Here is a 23,415-nt window from a genome sequence, read left to right as displayed (position 1 = left end):
TGTCATTTTAAACATTTATGATTTTCATTGATTTTGTCATGCCCGATTTCCATATAAAATTGTATAAATTGAACCGTGTGAATAATTTTATTTTCTATCGAACGCCAACTTAACATTGGATCTGGACGGATGTCGCGTCGCTTGAGGTATTTTTGATACATCGACCTACACACGAACAACGTGTTTTTGGGCATCCTATAAAATACTCACGTGTGCTGACTAGCGTACTGCCTCTCCTTAAGTTTTTACGCATTTTAAAACAGTTGAATACTTATTACACCTCGAAATTATAATATATAGATATATTTTTTATAATAACGTTGTTGGAATCATTATACTCATATTATTTAGGTTTTCGATAGTAAGTGTACCGACCACCGACCTAATTTTCCAATATTTCACACGCGACACATACTGCTATCATGTCTTATGATAAATACAGATAGTATGTGTTTTCTTCTAGCTGTTTACACGGAAATGTTAAATTAAGTTAACACGATGAAATAATTGGCTTTACTAAACGGGTCCCACAAGATGCATGCCATTGTTCATACAATATAAGACGAAACACTGAAGCGTTATTTTTCACAGGCGTCTTACTAAAGCCAGTTTGAAATGAATCAAAAAACTTGACAAAAAGTTTCTCGAAACTTCTGTTGTGAAATTAGCCTGTGGGCATTTCGGTTGTTTGGTGTCCTGCAGCTCAATCACTAAATCGATTTTAGATAATTACCGACGCGATAAAAAATTCTTATGGATAAGGCCTGGTTAAGGACTTTTAATCGACGTGGTAAACATCTGTGTTTGAGCACCTGAGAAGAACTGTATTTATCAATAGGTGTATTTTGAATGGAGCAGTATCTCACAGGTAGGTCCATAAGCCGCTTTCAAACCACAGTGAAAATCCATCTGGAACGATAAAATAACATAAGGTGGATTGTTTTTTATCGTGTTATAATTATTTTATTTATTTAATGGCAGGTAAACTCAATACCCAGCACACCATGACGCCGACTAAAATCCGACTTAACGAAAAAAAAAATGATAAATCAGTATTTAGTATTATTAACCCACCCTAATTTTACAGTTCCTTTTGGATTTCAATGATACTTGTGACATGGGTTACATGAGTAATATATTTTATTATCCACTGTATATAGTAAAAGCGGGGATTCTGATTTTTTTTTAAATGAGTCAGAAATTAAATGTTTTTTTATAAGATTTCGTCGTCTCAAGAAGCGTCATAGCGGCCTTTTTCTGATTTTTAGTATTTTTTTGCACGCACAGAGTAAAAAAAAATAAATAAAATTAGGATGTGTTTTAAATGTCAGCATTCACATACAAGATTTAAATCAATTTGTAGTGTTCGACTGAAGTTTCAGTTTCGGTTTTGGACAGTTTCGGCCGGTAAAACGAGTTTCTGCCTCGGTTTCTATTTCGTTAGAAAAGCTGTACTCGGGTGCATCTTATGGCTCGTAACTCGCGTGACCTGTCACATTTATTTTGTTTCGGCTTACCAGCCAATGACAGGTCATAAGCCCTGTAGATGCCAAGACATCTATATTGTCTTCTTTAAAATGTTCTTCATCTCTGTTGTAATATGTTAATTTTAACAGCTCCCCAGGGAGTTGAATCCAGTCCTTGTCTACAAAAATTTGGACAAACTCAAAATATTGTTGAAAAATTATACATATTAAAGTATGAGAAATGTGGAATTAGGTAATGAGTTTGGAAGGAAAGAGGAGAGTAAAAAAGCACAATAATTAACACAGCTTTTTGTGTTCTAATGTAGTACTCTATGCACCATTGGATGCAGGTAAGGGGATGGTGTTGGTTAGTTAAGGTCAGTTCAGTATATTATTTACATTGGATTACGTCAATAGATTCAACAATTAGTAAATTAAACCTAACAAACGAATAAATTCAAATCAACAACACAATTTAAATCAATAAACTAAAATCAATAAATACGAATCTAATGCCAAGCTGAATTGTCCTGCAAATAATCTTCGAGTCTATAGTAGCTCTTTACAAGCAGCCTGTGCCTGACAATTAAAAAAAAATGTCGGCAAAGCCTGAATTTCAAGAAGTACCTCGTTGTAGAATCGTATGCAGTTTGAGGCAAAAGAATTACGAAAAATTGCAATCTAGTGGCAGGCACAACCAGCATATCTCTATCTCGTGTTGAACCTTAAGAAATCTCTGTTCCTCTCAAAATCATCTACATTTTTATGTATATCGATCAAGCTTTCATAAATATATTGACAAGTGACCGTCAATATATTGATTTCTTTAAACTTGTCTTTGAGTGATGCTGTATCTACGCAGCTCAGTATTTTCCGCGCTTGACTCTGACAATTTTTTTTTTGGTTTTCTTATCCATATAAAACGAGCGTAACAAAGATACTACGTTCCTTTGTTGATTAACTCAGTGGATGAATGGGGGCAATTAATGTAATTAATTGGTTTTATTTCAAGCGATTATTTTGATCATGTTATTTAGTAATTTAATCACCGGTGGTTATTAATACGTAATCCGTATTACGGTTCATAATTAAGATTGTAATTATTAATTATTACTGATTTTACTATTATTTGTTTCTAAAAAAATGGACAAAACACATAGACGGACTCACTAAAGTAATGGCATCACTACATAGCCTCTTCTACAAAATTATAGATTTTATACCAAGAAAGGAAAAAATTATGATGTACGAAGCCTATGTCAAAAGTAAATTGAGTTACATGATCGCCTTCTGGGGAACTGGTAACAAGACAGACATAACAAGAATACAAAGACAACAAAATAAAATTCTTAAACAAACATACAACCTACCCTACCTGACCTCTACGACTGAACTGTTAAAAAAAAACACACCAGTTTGACATAAACTACTTGACTAAAATTGAGACCTTAAAAATTGTGCACAAAATAACACTGGGAAACATACAAGACGACGCCATAATATTAGTCAAAAATGCTGACATACACAAATATAACACCAGACAACAACAACACTATCATATATAAACGGTAATAAACAATGTTTAAAATTTAACTGAATCGTGACTTATTCGGGGCGTGGCTAATGCAATGAACTGTTTTCACTGGAATTAATAATTATTTTTTATGCTACAATAAGTAAAAAAAAAAATCTCGGCAGTACTTCACATACACCTATTATTTATTTTAAGTGGTGTTATGCAATAAAAGTATTTCTTTTTTTTATTAAAAAAACAGTTTTTGCTAGAGACTTTTTGAAATTATATTATCTTAACCAAAATGATATTATTATTGATTATTGAAATGATACGTTTAGGCCTACAATTAGTGGCTACAATTTTGTATTATGTATTTTTGGAAATCAATAAATTATTCAATATAAATATTATTTCGAAACATATGGAACTAAATTCAAGTCTTTTTGTCATGTTGGTCTTGTAAATGATCTTGTTAGCTCCATGTGTTTCGATATAATATTAAGTAAATATGTACTGTTAAAATAAAATAGGATATGATTCATTAGTAAATTATACCTTGATAAAGAAGCTTGAGTAGCTTTGAAACCGGTCGGTAGAAAAAATAAAAAATGATTGGTTAGAAATAAAGCCGTTTTTATTTATTTTATTATAATGAACAGCTACAGAGTTAGTGCTTCAAATATAAATTTTAGTACTTCCCATATTAATTTATTTATTAGACTAAGAAATAATATGAAAATAATGTAAAAAAACTGAACATACATTCATATCTATATATATATTATGTAAGTTACATACAGGATACATACTATTGCTATGTTCACGGCATACAACGTATTACAAACAATAGTTTTATAAAAAAAAAAATATTAAACAAATGTTACACATTAAAAAAATAATAATAAAAGAAAAAAACATTTTAAAAGAAAAATCTTGAGATATAAAAATAGAAAAATAATAAGAAGATGAATAAAAATAGCAATTAAATCGTAGGGAAAAATGACTTAATAATAATTTAAGTAAACAAACTAGCAGATAATAAATAATTTATCTACAGAGAACTGACATTAAAATTTAGGCAGACATGATAACATGTTATTAGTTTGTTATTAATTTATGCTACAGATAAGTTTAATGTTTTATTTATCACGCTTTACATCCATCCATTCACAATAACAAAATAATTCTATTTCCATAAGAAGTTTCTTAATATCATTAATTTTCTTGAATAAATTATAAATGACGTATTACTTTAAAACGTTTCAAACTCGTAATAGCTGGCATTTCAATTCGTAGGCTTACTTGCATTTCTTTCGTACAAAAATATTCGCGTGTATGTCGTTATTCGATGTATCTTTTTTTCTAATCATTGTTAAGAGTAACGCGTCGTAAATAGGTAACACACGAGTGTTTTTTTTACTATCCATGAAATTGATTTACAAAAGTAAGCATAATGTAGATCGCGCCATACTAATTGTAAATTAAAGAGTTTATTGGCGCATTTCTAACTTAAATAGAAAACATAGATAACCAATATAAAAAATAAAACAAAACTGTCAAGTTTAACAATACTATTAATTTAAAAAAAACAATACTTATTTTTAAGATTTGGTTAATACAGTCTATAACGCGGTTTCCATATAACGTGAAGCGATATTTGCGAACAACCCTCCTATAACGCAGTTTATATTTACCTAACGCGTTTTTCTTACAAGACAACATTCCATCAATGTAAATGACTTGAACAGTTTTATCTATTTCGTTAATCTGCAAGTTGTTTGATTGGAAAGCACAAATGTTTTTTTATGTACAATCAGGGAATTCACCTAAAAAATAGATTTTCGGCCCGTTAGAAAAAAAAGGGTTAGGTCAATAATTTATGACGGTAATGATAAATGAAAAACATCTTATTTGAATTTAGTTTTTTTTGTTAAAATTTTATTTAAGTTTATAATATTAAAACATGAACTATGTATCATATTTAATACACCCACGCTAAAAAATGTAAAATCACAAATAGGTATTCATTGCCATTTGTGTTATGTTTGTAAACAATCTCATTTATTAAATGTATATTTGAAAACTTGGACTTTGAGAGTGATTTTTTTACATTTGTATGTAATGCAAAACAAATCAGTCTGATTTATGACAATTCCATTATTTCTGGAATTCATTTAACTTGGTTACATAACGCGGTACGAATAATCTGATCAGTATTAATTCAGGGTTTCTTATAGCCCAGCCCGGTTTCTATATAACGCGGTACGAATCGATCGCGTTATAGGAGGGATTTTTTTTTTGTTTTCCCTTTATAAATAAGGAACTCTCCTGTTTTTTTTTCACTACTACACATCTCGGCATTTTCCCTGAAATGATAAGCAAAGAGGATAGAACGCTACATGCGTCTATCGTGACATTTATTCTTCACTACACGCATACATCTTGTCACGCATACATCTTAATTGTGTAATTAAAATTAAAGTGTTTCATGGTATAATACGACAATGTATCTGTGCCTTCTAGAAATATTTTTTTTCAAATTTTGTAAAAAGAAACGGTTCGAAAAATAAACATTGTTATTATTCACTAATTAAAAAATAGAATCAATTAAAATTATGATGATTGGGATGCATGCCGCATACATAATATAATTAAATCTTATGCATTCTAATGTGTATGGTAATTTATGACGGTTTCAGCATCCAAAGTGCATCTGGAACCCATTCATCTCATTCTAATCTCCGTATTGAAAAACATACTTTTGAGATAAGAAGCAACTCTTACTGATAACGCCTTTTTTCATAACGATATGTTTATATTTAACACGTGTTTTCATTAACACATTTTAAAATGTAAAAATATCGTATTCAAATCACTCAGATTTAGAAATAAGCATTTTTCCCTGTTTATTATTTAAGTATACTGTGTTTATGTAGACTTTGTGATATCAAACCAAAGATTTCACCGTCATACCCCCTCCGCACCCGATGGTCCGTAGGGCACTACATTAGAACACTTAATGCAACGCACTTCGATCATTGGCGGCCTCCGCGGTGTAATGGCTAAGACGGTTGACTTACGAACGGAAGAATCCGGGTTCGATTCCCAGTGAGAACACAAAAATTAAATGTGATATTTTTCAAACCTTGGTATTCTGAGCTGTAATTCACCACTGTAATTGGGCTTTCTGACCTGTTTTGGTGCAAAAAAAAACATTTTCAAACCTAAAAATAAAGGACAAAAAATACAATCATCTGACGCGTAACGGTAAGTTGATCAGTATTAAGGTCAAACCACGCTACAGCGTCGCTGCACTTCAGCGGCGCTGCGCGGCAAAATTTTGTAAGGAGTGCCCCGCAGTGTAGCCCAGCTATAGTGCCGTTTTTTTTAAAATCTAAAACAGAAAATAATATTTCGTGGTATCGCGCAGTGCTGCTCTAGTGCTGTTTGACCTGTAAACTTCATGTACTGCCGTCTAAAATCAACCTCAAAACAATTATTTCACTTCGACCTTGGTAGAAATCGACCATTAGACCTCAAAGATGGTGGGCGAGTGCGCCAACCACTACACAACGAGATCGACTTATTTCTACTTCTTTTCTCTTTTCATTATTTTTACCTGAGAGTAACCATCTAGTCATAAACACTCATCCGGAGTTCTGGTTCTATTTCACCCACAGAACTGTATTCTTCATCCACCTGGACACATGCAATGTTTACAAAATATAAGCAAAGCTCTTAACAAATGGCTGCTTTCAGGTAAAAAATATGAATATGAAAATCCAGCGGAAATTAATCCGCCCACTTGTATAGTGGTTGACGTGTTCGTCTACTATTATTGAGGTTATGGCTTCGATATTGGCAGGGTGGACGTAAAATATTGATTTCAAAGGTTTTTTCAATGCAATATTTCATTGTTCCTGGACTGGCGGCTCCTAAAGTGCAAGACTTCGCCTAGGTTCATGTTAACCGATGACCGAACTAAGTTGCATTTGGCTTACCAATGCAGTGCCTATGCAGTTTGCATCCTGGGCGTATAGGGAGATGATGATGTTGATACCCATACGCAAAAATAGTGGTTACTTACAAACAAAGCCATTTGTAATTAAACAGATGTTCATTCCAATATTGATTAACCCTTTATAGGACAGGACACCTGAAACCAAATCGTACATAAATATTGAATCGAGATATTTATTTAATTTAATTTAATTCTTAATTTTATTTATTTCAAATACAAACAGATATACGGGTTAAATGATTATAAATAAAAAATATAAAAATGTATACTTAGTAGGACCAGCCATCCAATAATATGTATTCACTTTATTATACAACAATAAAGCGACGACAGTGTAAACTATATTAAGAATAAATATACTTTATATTAAATTAAAAGAAATATGGACAAAACTTGGAGATAGTGGGAAGAAAAAGAAGGAAATTGATAAGATGTGGTGAAGGATAAATAAGGGAAAGTAGGTGTGAAAAATTGCATTTGATTTAATGATTAAGAGCAAGAGAATAGACAAAACGTCTATTCTCTGTTATTCTGAATCAAGCCTATTAATTCGCTTTTGGACCTATTATATGGAGTGTTAAATATATCAAGACTATTAAAATTCTTGTTAAATGTTTCACATACACGAGGGATGGTAGAATGTTTCCGATGATTAGTTTTAATGTTAAGAATATATAAAATATCAAACAGTCTAGTTGGTCTGGAGGGGACACAGTAAACAAGTCGACGAATTAGTTTAGTAGAGAACCAAATTTATTATTTACAATTTTGTAAAGCAGGATCTGATCGAAAATATCTCTTTTGTAAATGAATCAGGGTAATGAAATTTTAATGAAGCTATATAATTTGGAAAATACAAATGAAATTTGTATTCTAATTGTTTCAGGAATTTTTTTTGAACACTCTTCTTATATTTGAAGCACTAACTTTATTATAATAAAATAAATAAAACAACTTTGTTTTTCACCACTAATTTTTTATTATTATTTTTTTCCACCGACCGGTTTCAAAGCAAACGAGCTTCTTCGTCAAGGTTTACGTAACTAATGAATTCATTCCTTTTTTATTTTTATCATGTTCACTAAATACTACACGTGGACCCAATCAAAAGTACTTCATGTTGAAAATAAAATATTAAAATTAGGCATCTTAGAAATCTTAGCAATTAAAAAAGTGATTTACAATAAAAAAACAATAATTAATAACCAAATAAACAATATTTCTTTTAGTCCTCTTCTATCTTACTTCGAAAATAGTGATATTAAATTAAATTGAAAAAACGACTTGATTTATTGGGTCCACGTGTAGTATTTAGTGAACATGATAAAAATAAAAAAGGAATCAATTCATTAGTTACGCAAACCTTGATGAAGAAGCTTGTTTGCTTTGAAACCGACCGGTGGAAATTAAAAAAAAATATATATTGTTAAAAAACATTTTCTTAAATTTATTTTACTCTCAATTCTGTTAATATTCTATTAATAAACAGGGGACCAGATAGCAGTGCAATATTCAAGATGGGGGCGTACTTATATTATATATTTGTATAACATTATAATTGTACCTAAGTTTTTAAAAGACTGACACAGCCGCATAATAAATCCAGGCATTTTGTATGCCTGTTTAATATTTCGTATTAATAATACGTCTCATATCGCGACAGTATCATAATAATACCAATAGATCAGTCTTTCACTCAACTTTTTCAAATGCAATAAGTTTACTATCTTAAAAAAAATTGTAAGACGTAAATCAACACACAATATGTGTCCTATAAAGGGTTAAACTTTATCTAGTTAATATAATTTATTTTTTTTAATTTGTTTACTTATGTATGTTGGCCTGTGCAAATAGTTTGTCTTTTTGAAATGCAAATAAAAAATCAACAAGAAACGTGCTCTTAATTTAAATGTTGAAAACATTATCATCATATCATATCCTCATTAGCACCTGGTGACCCTGTGGTGTATAGGGTACTGCATTGATACTTACCAAGGGCGAATCGTCAAAATAAGCGATTATGCACAGCTTACCATTATGTTTGACTTTCGGTAATAATGTTTTATATTGTTTTATGTTTTATATTATTGACGGTACAGAATATGAAATACTATCGCCTGGTAACAGAGGACTTCATGGATTTTTACAAAACGCCAATATCACATAAGCATGAAACGCGACAAAAAGTGAGAGGAAATTTCATAGAAAGAAGAGCCATACATGCGTATGGAGAGAGGACCAGGGCATATATACTCCCTCGCATAGTAAAGAGACTTCCGGACGATATAAAGAATAGTGATATAAATAAAAACAAAGTAAAATTGGTTTTAAAAATCTTTTTCTTAAATTCTAAGTTTATTGTGTAAAAAAAAAAAATAAAATAGGAAAAACCAAACAATTTAAAACAGTGTCAAAAAAAGTGTTTGTGTATTATTTTTCATATATTTCGTTATCAAAAAAGATCTAATTTACTTGTATTTAATTTTTTTAAACTTTTATTTTCTTGATATATTTAAGATTTTTTTATATTTTATGCAAACATTATTATATTGTGTTACCAAAATGTTTAGAGAGAGAAATCCCTGCAAAAAAACTGCTTTTGCAGTTTGGCGGGAATTAAAAAAATTGTTTAGAAGAATGCTTATGTGAAAAAAAAATCAATTAAAAAAAATACATATTAAATATGTTTATGCGAAAATAAATAAAATAATGTTTATTTATTTTAAATCACCACCGCAATAATTTTACATGTATCATGTCTGAAATTTAAGTTTAAAAAACTATCAAAGTGGATAAAATTTCTTATTTACTACTTAAATAAATGATGTTTATGACAAAAATTACTTTAAAAAATATATTATTTACTGCCTTGTACCAAATAAATCAAATAAAAAAATGGGTTCCGTAGCAAAAAAAAAAAAGGAAACCGCTCTTGTACAGTCCCCACCTTCAAGTTATTATCTGCATATGGTTTTGTTTTTGAATAGTCGCATTTTAGTTCCTGTTGCACAAAAAAAGTTTAAAAGGTACTTAATTGTGTTTTTGTCAAAATGGGCCAAATAAGTTTGGAGATTAACAAATTACAACAGGAATGGAAAATACCTTAAAGAAGGAAATATGGAAGTCTAGGCATTACAGGGTTTATGACCTGTCATTGGCTGGTTTAAGTGGCCACTTTACACACTGTGTAACATTTACCATTTTGCCTATATTTGAACATCCATATTTCTTCCATTCTTCCATTTGTTGGTTTTATTGAAATTAAAGAGCCAAAACCTCTATTTTTGTGAAGAGATTCATCTGACTGAATTATTTCACATACTAGGCAACGCCTGAAAACAATTTTCCAATTTTTAAACTTCTTCTTGGACCAGTTGGTTTTATTTGGTTTTATCTTAATGACTTCCGAGGGGGTTAAATTCCGTCTTTTGTCTCCAAACATTTTGACAAACTCCAGTATTGTAAATTTGGGGATTTTTATGAAAATGCAACAATTATTTAACTTTTTTGGTACAACTGACCATAAGTCATATTTTCAAATGTCAAATGAAAATATAAAAAAAATATATATTGTTTCACCAAATTATTTACGAATCTCATTAAATAAATAACAGACGCTAGCGCCATCTTTAATATAAAATTCGTAACATATTTTAATTAAAAATATTTTTAGCAGCCCTTATCAGTGTAAATATTTGTTTTCAATACATGGCTGATTGGCGCGTCGTGATTGGTCGGTTAGTGCAATGTCTTCAACCAATCGCCTCATTGACCGATGTGATAAGAAACGAGCGTTATGTCGGAGACTCACCGATTAGTACAAGTTAAAATCCTTCACTGAGCGAATACATTATTTAAAATTATATTTTTGTTAGTTATGAAAAATTGTGCAACTTTTCTGAAGCGATGTTGATGTGCTGTGTTGTTAATATTTTTTTGTCATTATTTTTGTTTGAATCAGCTGACGCCATTTTGAGGTGTTACAGCAAACATAGTTTTTATAATAAAACTTCCGGGTATGTTGTTTTTAGTTTTACGCATTTTTTTTCGCTAGCCTAAGGCAACAGAGATATACCCGAAATTTCAGATTTTAGACAAGTCCGATTATCTCAAAATATGTTCTTCAGATATTTAAATGGTTTTTAGATAAAGGCTGGATTTTACCCCGTAGGGAGTTATCGACATTGGCATATTATATTTTATAACATTACAAAATAAATACAGAAGTCCAGGCGCATCAAGCTGATCGAAAAATAAATCCTTCTGTATTTATTTTCTCATTAATTCAACGGCTTAAGTCTTTTGCAAAATACATTATACCCCCCTATAACGTTGAGACAGGTACTACGTTATCGGGAGGAACGTTATAAGAGGAAACACTATAGGGGGGACTTGACTCGCGTACGATGACGTGATCTTCTTGGAACTTGCGGACAAGTTAGTTTAACGAGACAGTTTAACTTTTTTTTTTAGTAAATAAGTATTATCTTCATCGAGAGATAATGCGTAGACATCTACCGCGCAAATGTTGGACCGGGTCCGGATGCCTCAGTGTAAAGTTATATGTAAATAAAAAAGTACGTATTTACCTTACGCACTTGAAAGCGAGTAAGGTTGACCACACCCCAAAGCTGTCATAGTGCAGCACTGGGATCATAATCAGGCAGTTGATTTTATCTTTGCAAAAAATATGCATTATTTTATATCAAAGTTTACGACCCCTTCAAGAAGCTGATACCTAGTTGGTGCTAGTAACTAGTTAGCAGTTTTAGCACTAATAATAGTAATATCTTGCTCGCCAAATTAAGTGATGGGGACGAAATATTTGTCAAACAATGGCAAATATTATTAATAAGTTATAAAACACATTTTTACATGTTAAGTCTTAATTTTAAAAAAAGGTGTCCATCGATTTACTTGATCATAATTTATTCCAAGTAGAACATATTTACTTACTGTATCATGGGAATATCCCTGGAACAGTGCAGCGATGTGCCGATGAGTAATCAGTGTTAGTTCCGCTGAACGTATCTATCGAGGTGAAGGGACACGGACTTACTACGTTTTACGGGGAACCACCGCTATAGGAAAAAACTGCCATAAACGTTATAGGAAAAAACCTAATACGAATGTACGTTATAAATTTGAAAAATGGAATAATTTTTTTTTTAAATCTTCTGCACAATGCACTATTTGTCGCTTATGTTGTTCTGCCGATTACAACTCGATATTTTGTACATTCTACTATTATGTTGATGATTATCATTCTAACGGATAATTCAAAAGGATTACAAAGGTTGATGAATAATATTGTTAACTTCTACTTAATGTGTAATATTTTTTTGAAGTTAAATTTTTGTTTCTAAATCTTGGGTAAAAAGTATTACAAGCGTTTTTATGAAACAGTGCTGTAGGTTTTATTCCTTTAAAATATTTTATATTTTAATTTTATTTTTATATTTATTTTTTAATTGTTTTATACTTCTTTTGAATGTGTTAAATTCTTACCAACAAAGGGGTTTTCTTATGTAGGGAAACGATTTTAAAAAATGTACTTAATTTAATATTATTTTAGTATTACTAAAAATCTAGTGAAAATAAATAAATGGGTTGAAATTATAAGGAATTTAAGGAAAGGATCTGATTTAGATCTACAAAAATCAAATGCTTTTTGCAAACATTCAAAAACAAATGTATTTTATTCACAAAAAACAATCCTTTTTTGGTAAATGCATTCTCCTCGAATGCAATCCTCGTAGATCGATGAATAACACAATTATGCTCCTTACTTATTTTTTATATATTAGATTGAAGATTTTTATATTTACGAACACGCACAGCGCAAAGATCTATATTTCTCTGAAAACCGCACGTAAATCGGTTAAGCCGTGGAGGAGGAGTTCAGTGACATCACACGTACAGAGGAATTATATATATAAAGATGACGTTTTTGACACTTGTGCAGTGGGCAATAAGGAACACTTTTCCTTAAAAAAACGTAATTCGCCAAAAATGTCACTTACGTTGTTCTGCTGATTATGTCTCGTTATATGTATATCTCAAAACATTGGCAAATAAAGATATGAAAAAATAGATGATAAAAACTGCCGACTGAATTTATGTTCATTGACATAAAAATATCGACCTCGATCAAGCGTTAAAAATAAATATGTTTATAAAAATAATTAAATATTTCAAATAATAGCTTTTATATTCTGGGTACTGTGATTTGTTTTACACAATGTGTTGACGCATTGTCCATGTAAAACGGGAGATTTTGTCTTGTCGGTCTAGATGGCACACGATGTATTACGTATACACATTTTTATTGTATTTATTAAAACCATTAGTTATTTTCTTCGTAGATAACATATTGGGTAGAGCTCTGAATTGTTGAACAATTGATTACAGCACCTATTTTTAACATATTTTGAGATAAATAAAAATAAATCATCATTGCCGTAATGTTTGCTACGATGCCATTATCAGAATTAAGTTTAATCAAAATTAAAATAACATGGGAATTCATTTTTACTTTATTCGATTTTGAACAGAAATTTATAAAATAAAGCAATAAGAACAAGCAAGCCAGCTATGTTATGTTTTTGATCAAGCTATTTGTTGTTAATTTAAATTTGTTGTATAATTTTCCACAACTATAATCATCATCATTCCATGTCCGCTTCCTAGTTGGAGTATATGGTATCCACAAAGAGCCTCAATGCACCTTTATCGGCTGCTGGAGTTCTGACATAAACTGCCGACGAATAGTCAGCACGTCAGGAAGTCGAAAAACCTGATGCCTTGTAAAGTAGGCAAGCGGTATCAAGGCTCTCAGGAGGGATCCGCAGTATATGGCCTAGCCAACCGTATTTCCTTCGCTTGACGACGATTGTCACCAGAGTTTGCTACGTCCATTCTCTTATTACTTCGTTCCTTCCAAGGTCAAACCACCACACTCCCAAGATTCTTCTGAGACACCTATTCTTAAAACTCAGAATTCTACTGTTTTGGGCCCTTGTGAGGTGCCACGATTCGCATCCGTAAAGGAGAATAGGTGTTATGCAGGCGTTTGGTTTTCATTGAGCCAATCTTTAGACAGCCTTCATATTGTCGAATGTGGCGCCTGCTATTCCTGACCGCAGTCTTAGTTCTTTTGAAAGCTGCCATTTTCTGTAACATATACTCCCAGGTATTTGAAACTCTCGACCCTTTCGATGATTTGGTTTGACATAGTCAAGGGATTTTAAGCATCAAGGCATGAAGTATTACACAGTTCACATTACATATTCTATAACTATTGTTGTCGATAAACAAATGAAATAATATCTGTAAAAATGTTCATTGCTGTTAATTGTTTTCCCCAAAAATCACTGGCGCCACCAAACTGTTGATTATTTCGTATTTATTTTCAATATAAAATTTTGTGTAGCTGATTATAATACCCAATCAATTTATATATTAAATAAATTAATAAAGACACCTTTAAATAAAAAAAACTCTTATCACAAAAATGATAATTAATGTTTTATTTTATTTTATAAAAAACCTAGCGGACCCGACAGACGTTGTCCTGCCCGAACGTCAGCTTGCCTTGGAAAAAGACTTTTCATTGATAAGTAGGTACCTAGGTACTTGTTTGTGATTAAATACCAAACTAAAAATTGTTATCATTCAAATATTGAATTTAAGTAGGTACTTTTTTATGGTTGAATTCCAAAACATAAAATAAATATTTTTTCAAATATGGCATTCTTTTTGCAAACGTCGAATTCCGGTCTTCTCACCAACAGAGGAGTGTACTTATGTAGGAATACGATTTTTAAAAATGTATTGAATTTAACATTATTTTAGGATTACCGGAAATCCAGTGAAAAGAAATAAATGGGTAGAAATTATATGGAATTTAAAGAAATAATCTGATTGAGATCCACAAAAAACGAATGCTGTATGTAAACATTCAAAAACAAACTTTTTTTATACGCAAAAAAACAACATCTTTCCATTTTTTTGCACATGCATTCTACTCGAATGCAACCCTAGTAGATCGATTAATAAAAGATTTATGCTCCCTACTTCTTTTTTACATATCACATTGAAGATTTTAATATCTACGAACACGCACAGCGCAAAGATCTATATTTCTCTGAAAACCACACGTAAATCGGTTAAGCCGTTTAAGAGGAGTTCAGTGACATCACACGTACAGAGGAATCTCATAAATAAATAAATGATTTATTAATTAAAGACTTTTTCTGCGATATTACAAATACTTTTTAAATTTTATACTTACTTTTTATATCCTATCTACATATACAATATACACATTAGGTACACACACATGTAAGTCAATACAAAATATTTAATGTTATTACAGTTAATTAGGCCTACATGCTACATGGCTCCTTGGTTGGTTGACCACATAAATGTGATAAGTAAAAATTGTTTAAATTAATTGCATTTAGAATATAGTATTATGCGTCATTTCCACATGATTAAATAATTTCAGTTATAATTTTACTCAGATCTAGATTTAATCTGATAAGATAATGAAATTAAGCGTATATTTTCTTGCATATTTCAACAGTGATGTATAATATTATTGATAAAGGATTGAAAATGCCCGCGTTTATAAGGTTAAGGATCTTTTCATTGGCTGATTTATTTTTTTATTTATTAACGAAACCATACAGTCTTTATATTTTTCAATTTCAATTTTATTCATTAATATATATTTACATTACGTAATGGAGTATCTTTTTTCATACGTATATAAATAATTAGGTAAAATTATGTATAAAAAAAAAACACTTAAGTTTACATAATATCCAGAGAATAATACGTTAAAAAAGTAAGAGAATCTTGTAACGAAAAACTCTGTCAGAGACGTGAAAAATGTCGATGTCCAAAGTAATATTGTTTAACATAGAGATAGCCCTTCAAACAGGCATAACCATTGGCAGGTTGGTCCTGTATATTGTAGTGTGAAACAGTCAATGCTGACGCTGTCTAAGGTAATTATCCGGAACATAAAAGCTAATGCTCCGCATAATTTCAGGGTTGTCAATAATACTGCGCAACAATTGAAAGAAGTGCGTAGTTAAATACACATTTCTTCTGGTCTTTAAGCTGCTGTAACCGAGCATACACTGGAGGAACTCAGTGGGATAAAGCCATGGATAATATCCGCACTCCTTCATGTAGAGAAACCGAAGAAGTTCTTCTGAACCCTCTCCACCATAAGACAGTACTTCAACTCTCACGGTCCCCAAATCATCGAGCCACTTTCGAGTCTACTTTGCACTACTACAACTTTTTGAATATCATTACAACAGTAATGGGCCCAGGTTGGATCCCCGGGGAACACCCGGGTAAGTATTAAAAAATTGATGCAAACCAGCCATGTGTAACGTATTGATTTCGGTTTCGGAGGTAGCTCGCAATTAATTTTAGAATGGCTCTAAAATCGAAATATTTCGTTATATCGCAAAAACTCTAAAAAAAACAGTTATCACAAACTACTTCCCATTTTTGGATGGTTTTTGTTAACTTGTTAAAATTTCGTCAAAAAAAGCAATAATTTATTTTGTAAAAATATGGGTCAACTGTTTGACGGCATTCTATGCGTCTGGAAAAAAGATTATATTTGTAAAAAAAACTTCAAACCTTACCGCGTTTTATGCTTTTTTAAACCTAGTACTTTTTACATTTAGAAAGTGGGATATTGAAATAATTAGCCTTGTATTTAATGTTACTCTATCTCCTCATCCTCGTAATTACTGAGATCAAAGACCGTTAATTAACGGTTTTAGTCTCACGACTGACAATTTCTAAGTAAACCTTTTCCATATATACTCCTGTGCTCCTAGTCGCTACCGTTGCGGTTCTTTCTGAAGAAAAATAAACTTTGACATGCCCAAACCTTTGTAAACAAATACATGACTCAATGTATCGATAGTCGTATTTACATAGTTTATGTTACTTGTCGTTGGCTTAAAAATATCAGATACAAAATTATTACTCTTTTACTCACAACAGTAAGTTGAAAATATAAGAATGTTTCGCTTTGTGTAAAATGACCATTTTAACCAGCTAATTTTTGAACGTTTGAATCAACATTGTTTTGAGTATGTTCAAATGTTTGCAGATTGGCTGGATTTCCTCCCTATTGGGTCATTTATTTATTTGACAGACACAAACAGTCGGCAATGATATAATAACATAAAAAAAGATACGGTTCAAAGACTGACCAGCGAAGTTTCTAAATAAAAAGTATACATATTAAATTGAGGTACAACAAAAGGGTGTGTTTATGTGTATTTGTATAAGAGGAAGTGTAGAGGTGCGTTTGTGTGTATTTGTATGGGATTAAGCGTTCAGGTGTGTGTAAGTGTGCGCATCACTAAATAGCAAGTGGGATCGTATTGCAGCCAAAAATAATGTGTCTTAATTCAGATCTGTATTTAATGCAACAGAGAAGGAAAACATTTTTGAGAAGGAAATATAGAAGTCTAGGCATTTACAGGGCTTATGACTTGTCATTGGCTGGTTTAAATGGCCTTTTTTTACACTGTGTAACATTCACCATTGCCTATGTTTAAACATCGAGATTTCCTCAATGCTTCCATCTGTTGACTTTTGTGAAGTAAAAGAGCTGAAACCTTTATCATGTGGGTGAAATTCACCCGGTAAGTGGCCACTTAAACCAGCCAACGACAGATCATAAGCCCTGTAAATTCCTAGACTTCCATATTCCACTCTCAAAAATGTTTTATCTCTCTGTTGCAACAAATTTAGAACATTTTAATCAAAAGGTCTCAGGTTCGATTACCGAAATAGTTGGCATTTAACATAAATTTTAAATTGTGTTTTTATACTTAACGCTGCAATATTTTTTATTTGTTTTTTTTAGACAAAAGAATTTTATTGTATTTAATATAATTATATTTTGTACTTCTTAAAGAAAAAAATACAAAGATTATTTTCCTTTTAAAATTTTATCTGCACAAATTGTTTATTTTTTTTTATTATATCTAAATATGTTATTTATACGAAACTGCTTTGTTATAGGATTTATGTAACATAATACTTTTCAATTAGATTTTTATGATTTTCACATTATATCGAAGTGTTTAATTTTAAAAAATATAATATGTATCTTTGTAAGGTAAAAGGCACTGCGTGCCGTGTATATTAATAAATACATAAATATTTTATAGTCCGTTGATTGGTACTTAAAGCGTGGTCATCTTATATTCTTGTAAAAATACATGATCAAGATGCGCTAGATTGGTGTACCGATGCAGTGATTATAATAAAAAATGACTCATAAGCCATGAAAATGCATAAATGTCTACAACGTCTTCTCTAAGAGATTCCTCGTATCCATATTGTCTATCTCTGCTGAAATGGAATGGCTTTCTTTCGAACTATTAATTTATATATGATTTTTTTCGTATTATTTTTTACCACTCTTGCGCTTTTTGCATCACTTTGCATTTTTCACCTTGCACGCTTTACCTTGCACGCTTTGCCTTGCACGCTTCATCTTGCACTTTTCACATTTGTATTAGTTTTCTATAACTTTTTAAGTAATATATAGAACTTAAGTTTAAGTACCCGATGGCAAATTTGTTGAAAAGTGGTTTTTCGTGAATTATATTAGTATTTATAACCTTTCCAGACATTATGCACAAAAATAGTTGTAAAATCATTAATATATGTAATAAACTCGAATAAAATAAAATACGACGGTCTTTTCATATAAAGTGCGTACTAACAAAACATCAAGCTTTAAACTTATAATAAGAAATCAAACTCTGATTTGAGTCTACTGAACACTTTATTTTATTTTTACGAATATAAACATAAATGTGAAGATTATTTGGATTTAGTTTAAATATGGAGTTCTACAAAATAAACACCAAATCAATCAATCAAACTTTAATGTGAATCGTGACGTATAAGAGGAGTGGCCAATGCAATGAAGCATTTTCGCGGGAATTCAAAATTAGGAATTTAAAAATATTTATGCAACTAATAAGTAATAAAATAATATTTTTAGTACTCCAAAGTATGTCAAAGCCCATCATTATTTTATGAAAAAAAGGACTGTTTTTATAACGAAACGTTTTGCAGTGAAAATGGCTAATTATACGATATACTTGTATGTGCAGGTATAGTCGGCGTCGTGTGGGCAGTAATTTTAAAATATTGTAAGTAACTTCGTGTAATGTTTTCAAGAGAAGGAAGAGAATACATTAGAATTCCGTTTATCCGAACTCTAGGCATCGGATAATTTGAATTTTTCTGTATTTTTAGAAAAATGTTATTTTTGTTAATATTTTACAATTTTATAGTATATTAACAAGTAGGTAGTAATGTTATTGTTTATTTTTGCATAAAAATGTCTGCCTTAAAACAGGTTGTACCTAGTTAGGCAGACTAGACATGATACAGAGAAAGTGTTTATGTAGTAGATACAATTATTGTTATTTTTGTTAATAAACTTTGATTATTATTATTATTATTATTATTATTAATTTATGTTATGATTTATGAAAAAGAAAATTAATAAAGCTACTCTGTAATGGACAAAACGGATTGATTTTTTACTTTGAGCGAAATCGATAGGAAGACCCCCGGCCTCTAAAATGGTTTTTGGGTATGTAAAGTTTGCTTTATTATATTAACTATCCGTATATCATGTCTCCTTTTCCATTTCTAATTTCTGCCGACGACCGACGTTTAAAATATATCACAACATTAACGCTTATTACTACCGTACCCACTTGAGCATTATTTGCTTCGAAGGTGCCTCGAATAATGTAATGTTGATTCTTCCGTTCGTTTGTGGGTCTTGTTCTCTTGAGTCTGAAGATCTTAACAAACAATCTCTTTAGTTAATGGTCCAATTAAGTAAGGTGCTTTAATTGGAGTTCGTAAACACTGCCGACCTTTATTTCAACTTTCATAGCGCATAAGTCTATATACGTTTTTGTTTTATTTATTTATTTATTTTTTTATATTTATTACAGCAATTTACAATGAATTATTTATACAACAAATTAATTAAGTAGTAAAAGTAAACATATTATTTTTTATTTTTGCTAGTGGTTCATCAAAACTGCCTAACTAGCAGGGGCGAACCGTGTATAGAAGCGATTATGCGCAGCTTACCATTATATTTGACTAACCATAATAATGTTTTATTGTAACTTTATTTACAGAAAAACAAAATAATAATTAACATTTATTTTAAATCATTTCCACCGTTTGTATTTTTATCCTTATATAAATATAAATTTTAATAAAGCGCGCCCAGCGCCTGCGGTGAGCCAAGAAACTAGCCGATTATTCCAGCTTATTTTTTCATACAAATAAGTATCCTATATTTTGAATGTATTAACCCCAGTGTGGGTTTTTTCTCCTAGATTAAACTTGCAGATTACACAAATTATTTGAAGATTCTTGATTTGGAAAACAGTATTTCAAACATTGATTCTTAAGAACTATTTTTCTTTGATATGGTACTTTTGACATTAGACCATAATGATTTTCATTCGTCATAATATTGCAGGACATAAAGCGCTCCACGTAGCCGTTTTTAGCACTATTAATTACTAGAACATTCGGCCAGTTGATATTTCAATTAGATACCTAATATCGACTTAATTCATAGTGGTATTTTTTATTTATTTTTTATGAATTATATATTAGAGTAATGGATAATATATCTTTATTATATAATATATCACGAAGTTACATCGTTTGAGTTGATTTCATGGATGAATGTATATATAAAATAATATAATATATATTATCAATTTTTGGTATAAGGAAATTTATGTTTTTAAAAATAATAAAAATAAATATCAAGCCAAATATGTTGGTATTATATTTTTTTTGTAAAAGGCAGATTTGCCGTTTATGTTAATAAAATGAAATATTACTTACATTTTGTTATGTGCCTTCTATGTAGGTACAAATATATGTTATTTTTTTTATAGCTTACCTGTAAATAAAATCACCATTCGCCATTGGGATACTAGGGATAGCTTCCCCGTTTTAAGGCAGTAAATTATGCATTTTATAATAATATTAAAAAGTAATTACAGTTTTATTATTATGTTTGCTTTTTCAGTCTTAAAAGTAAATAATAAATATACGATGAAAACATAAATAATACCAAAATCTCTATATCCTTAGTCCTAAGTCATTACTAGTAAAACAAAAAATCAGCTTGCGCCCTTCTACATCGGACAACAATTTCTCTGACTCCCTCCGACCAATATAGATTAAAAATAAAGTCAACACCTTCCTCAGCCTGGCAATCCCACCACATTTCCATGAATCTGGGATAAGGTTATATATCCTTGGGCCTATATAATATTGCTGCCTTTGAGCCAAAAAAGTATTAACTCCTCTCTGTAGAATCAGATCCTAATTAGAGTGTCTAGTATTATGAACATGACAAACCGTTGCGTATTTTTCCCTAGTGAGATGTGTGATCCGCTACTGACCTCAATATATTGGCCTGTTGACGAATATCCAGCACTCTGAAATTCTTTGAAGAGCGAATCACATAGGTATGGTTTTTTTATCACTGATTTTTGAGCTATAGCTGCTGAAGCCATAGTCGTTTTAGTGCAGCTTCCCCAGCCAATCAGACCATATGTCAGTATTGAATTTACCAATCCATAATACTATTGTTTTATTTCTTAATCCTTAGTATATTTCTTAAAGGTATGAAAAAATGAATCAAACGTTTTATTTTATTAGAAACATCTTCGGTTTGTAGGTTCCATCTAATGAATTTATCTATTTTTAGACCCAAATATTTTACACTAGTGACGTTTTCCAATATTGTACATTGACAATTTTTATTATTTGTGCAATGATGTAATTTTAATTCCTACAAGGAGTTTGGTTGTCCCACCGAAGATGGGCTGAAACAGATACACTTTGTTTTTTCTGCATTGAGAGTAAGCAAATTGTCGTTCAACCAATTGCTTTCCCTCGTCATATCTTTGTTAGCTTTGTCATGAACTTCTTATATATAAATATATATGTGAGCAGCATAAAGTAAAATTTCCTTTTTGATTCGACATTAAATAGACACACGCCAGTTAAGAAAATGAATAAACTCTATTTAACGCACACATATTAAAAAAAAAAAAAATTTAAGGTCGGGTTTCGGTCTAGTAGTAGAAATAGAGGTCCATGATTCGAATTTTTTTTCCTCGATTACTTAACTTAATGCGGCTGCTAAATTTAAATATTTTTTGATAAATCATAAGAACATAAATATTTTATCATAGAATTAAGAATAGTCCAGAAGGAGCGTAGAATCATATTGGAATACATTGAACTATGTCTAATAATTCCCCCACTATGCCCTTCATTCGCCTCGCGCATTCGTGATGTCGCCGCGTAATGTTGCTTGATGGGAAAAAAATAATCATAACACAAATTTAAGGTAAATAAAAGCAATCTGTTAATTTCTCTAAAATTTTGTTGTGCACGCGGAAACATCGATTGACACAACGGAGTAGATAAGTAAAGGGTCATTAAAAAGAGTAATTGAATTGATGAACTTTGAGCTTAAAAATTTTTTTTTACATAAAACGATTATTTTTATATCATGTTAAAAAATATTTGATGTTTTAAAGATAACGTCGTTCAAATGTCCTCCACGGCGTTGTTTAATCCGAGGTCTAATTTTCATTAGTTCTTTAATTACATGAGCAAAGTAGGGTAAAAAAAATTACTACCCTGGCAACACCAACGAAATTTCCATTTTGTTTCTTCGACAATCTTGACACATGGAAAAAGAATTCAATTTTTAAGTTATGCATTTGCTACTTAAGCATTCGTTTGCTAATTACACATGAAATGTGATACCATCTGTTTCTTTAAGATCCTAGCAGTATTTCTACACTTTAAAAGGACACAACACGGCATAATTGAATTCGAATCGGGAGTTGCGTACTGAGCGACGTCTACAAAGAAACTAATGGGTCAAAACGTAAACCTACTCATTTATGAGTAGTTTAGTCGCCTTCTGTTTTATGTGCGTATGCGGTTTCTGGACTATTCTTAATTCTATGTATTTTATATTAAAAATGTATTTTCTGTGTGAACGTTATTTTCTATAAATCATGCGTTCTCATACAGCGTTTTTTTTGTTTCTTAAACATGAAAATAAACTATTTGGAATTCCCAGCACGTTTAAGAGCCGTTCTCTAGTATGTACGATCTATTGTATTTGCTCTCCTGCGCAATGGGTGGACAGCGGACATGGCGAATGTCGGTATTTCTGCATATCGGTGGTCATACGTAGCTTCCCGGTATAAATATTGTCTGATGACGGAATTTGGTGTGCGCCGCCTCCCTTCGTCCGCGCACCGGTC

General features: G+C 31.1%; 1 protein-coding gene and 1 long non-coding RNA gene across 10 annotated transcripts in view; one reads left to right on the top strand and one right to left on the bottom strand.

The window, feature by feature from the left end:
- LOC148279999 (uncharacterized) overlaps positions 1–23,415 on the bottom strand; it is a 233,012-nt gene that overhangs the window by 19,523 nt on the left and 190,074 nt on the right. The gene's annotated exons all lie outside the window — the stretch shown is intronic.
- The window catches only part of Ntan1 (N-terminal amidohydrolase 1), a 292,280-nt gene that overhangs the window by 248,124 nt on the left and 20,741 nt on the right, over positions 1–23,415 (top strand). Inside the window, exon 1 of one of the 9 annotated variants that reach the window (XM_088229060.1) lies at positions 10,802–11,019. The exons of the other annotated variants lie outside the window; for them this stretch is intronic. Coding sequence (XP_088085186.1) covers positions 10,910–11,019 — 110 coding nt within the window. The 5' untranslated portion in view covers positions 10,802–10,909. Of the gene's footprint in view, positions 1–10,801; positions 11,020–23,415 lie in introns of those variants that run through there. 9 annotated transcript variants of the gene reach the window in all.

The sequence above is a fragment of the Micrasema longulum genome, unplaced genomic scaffold (assembly GCF_059751315.1).
Source record: "Micrasema longulum isolate JH-2025_06_02 unplaced genomic scaffold, ASM5975131v1 h1tg000632l, whole genome shotgun sequence".
NCBI lineage: Eukaryota > Metazoa > Arthropoda > Insecta > Trichoptera > Brachycentridae > Micrasema > Micrasema longulum.
The sequence above is the reverse complement of the archived record's forward strand: the minus strand, read 5'-3'. Positions and strand labels throughout refer to the sequence as shown.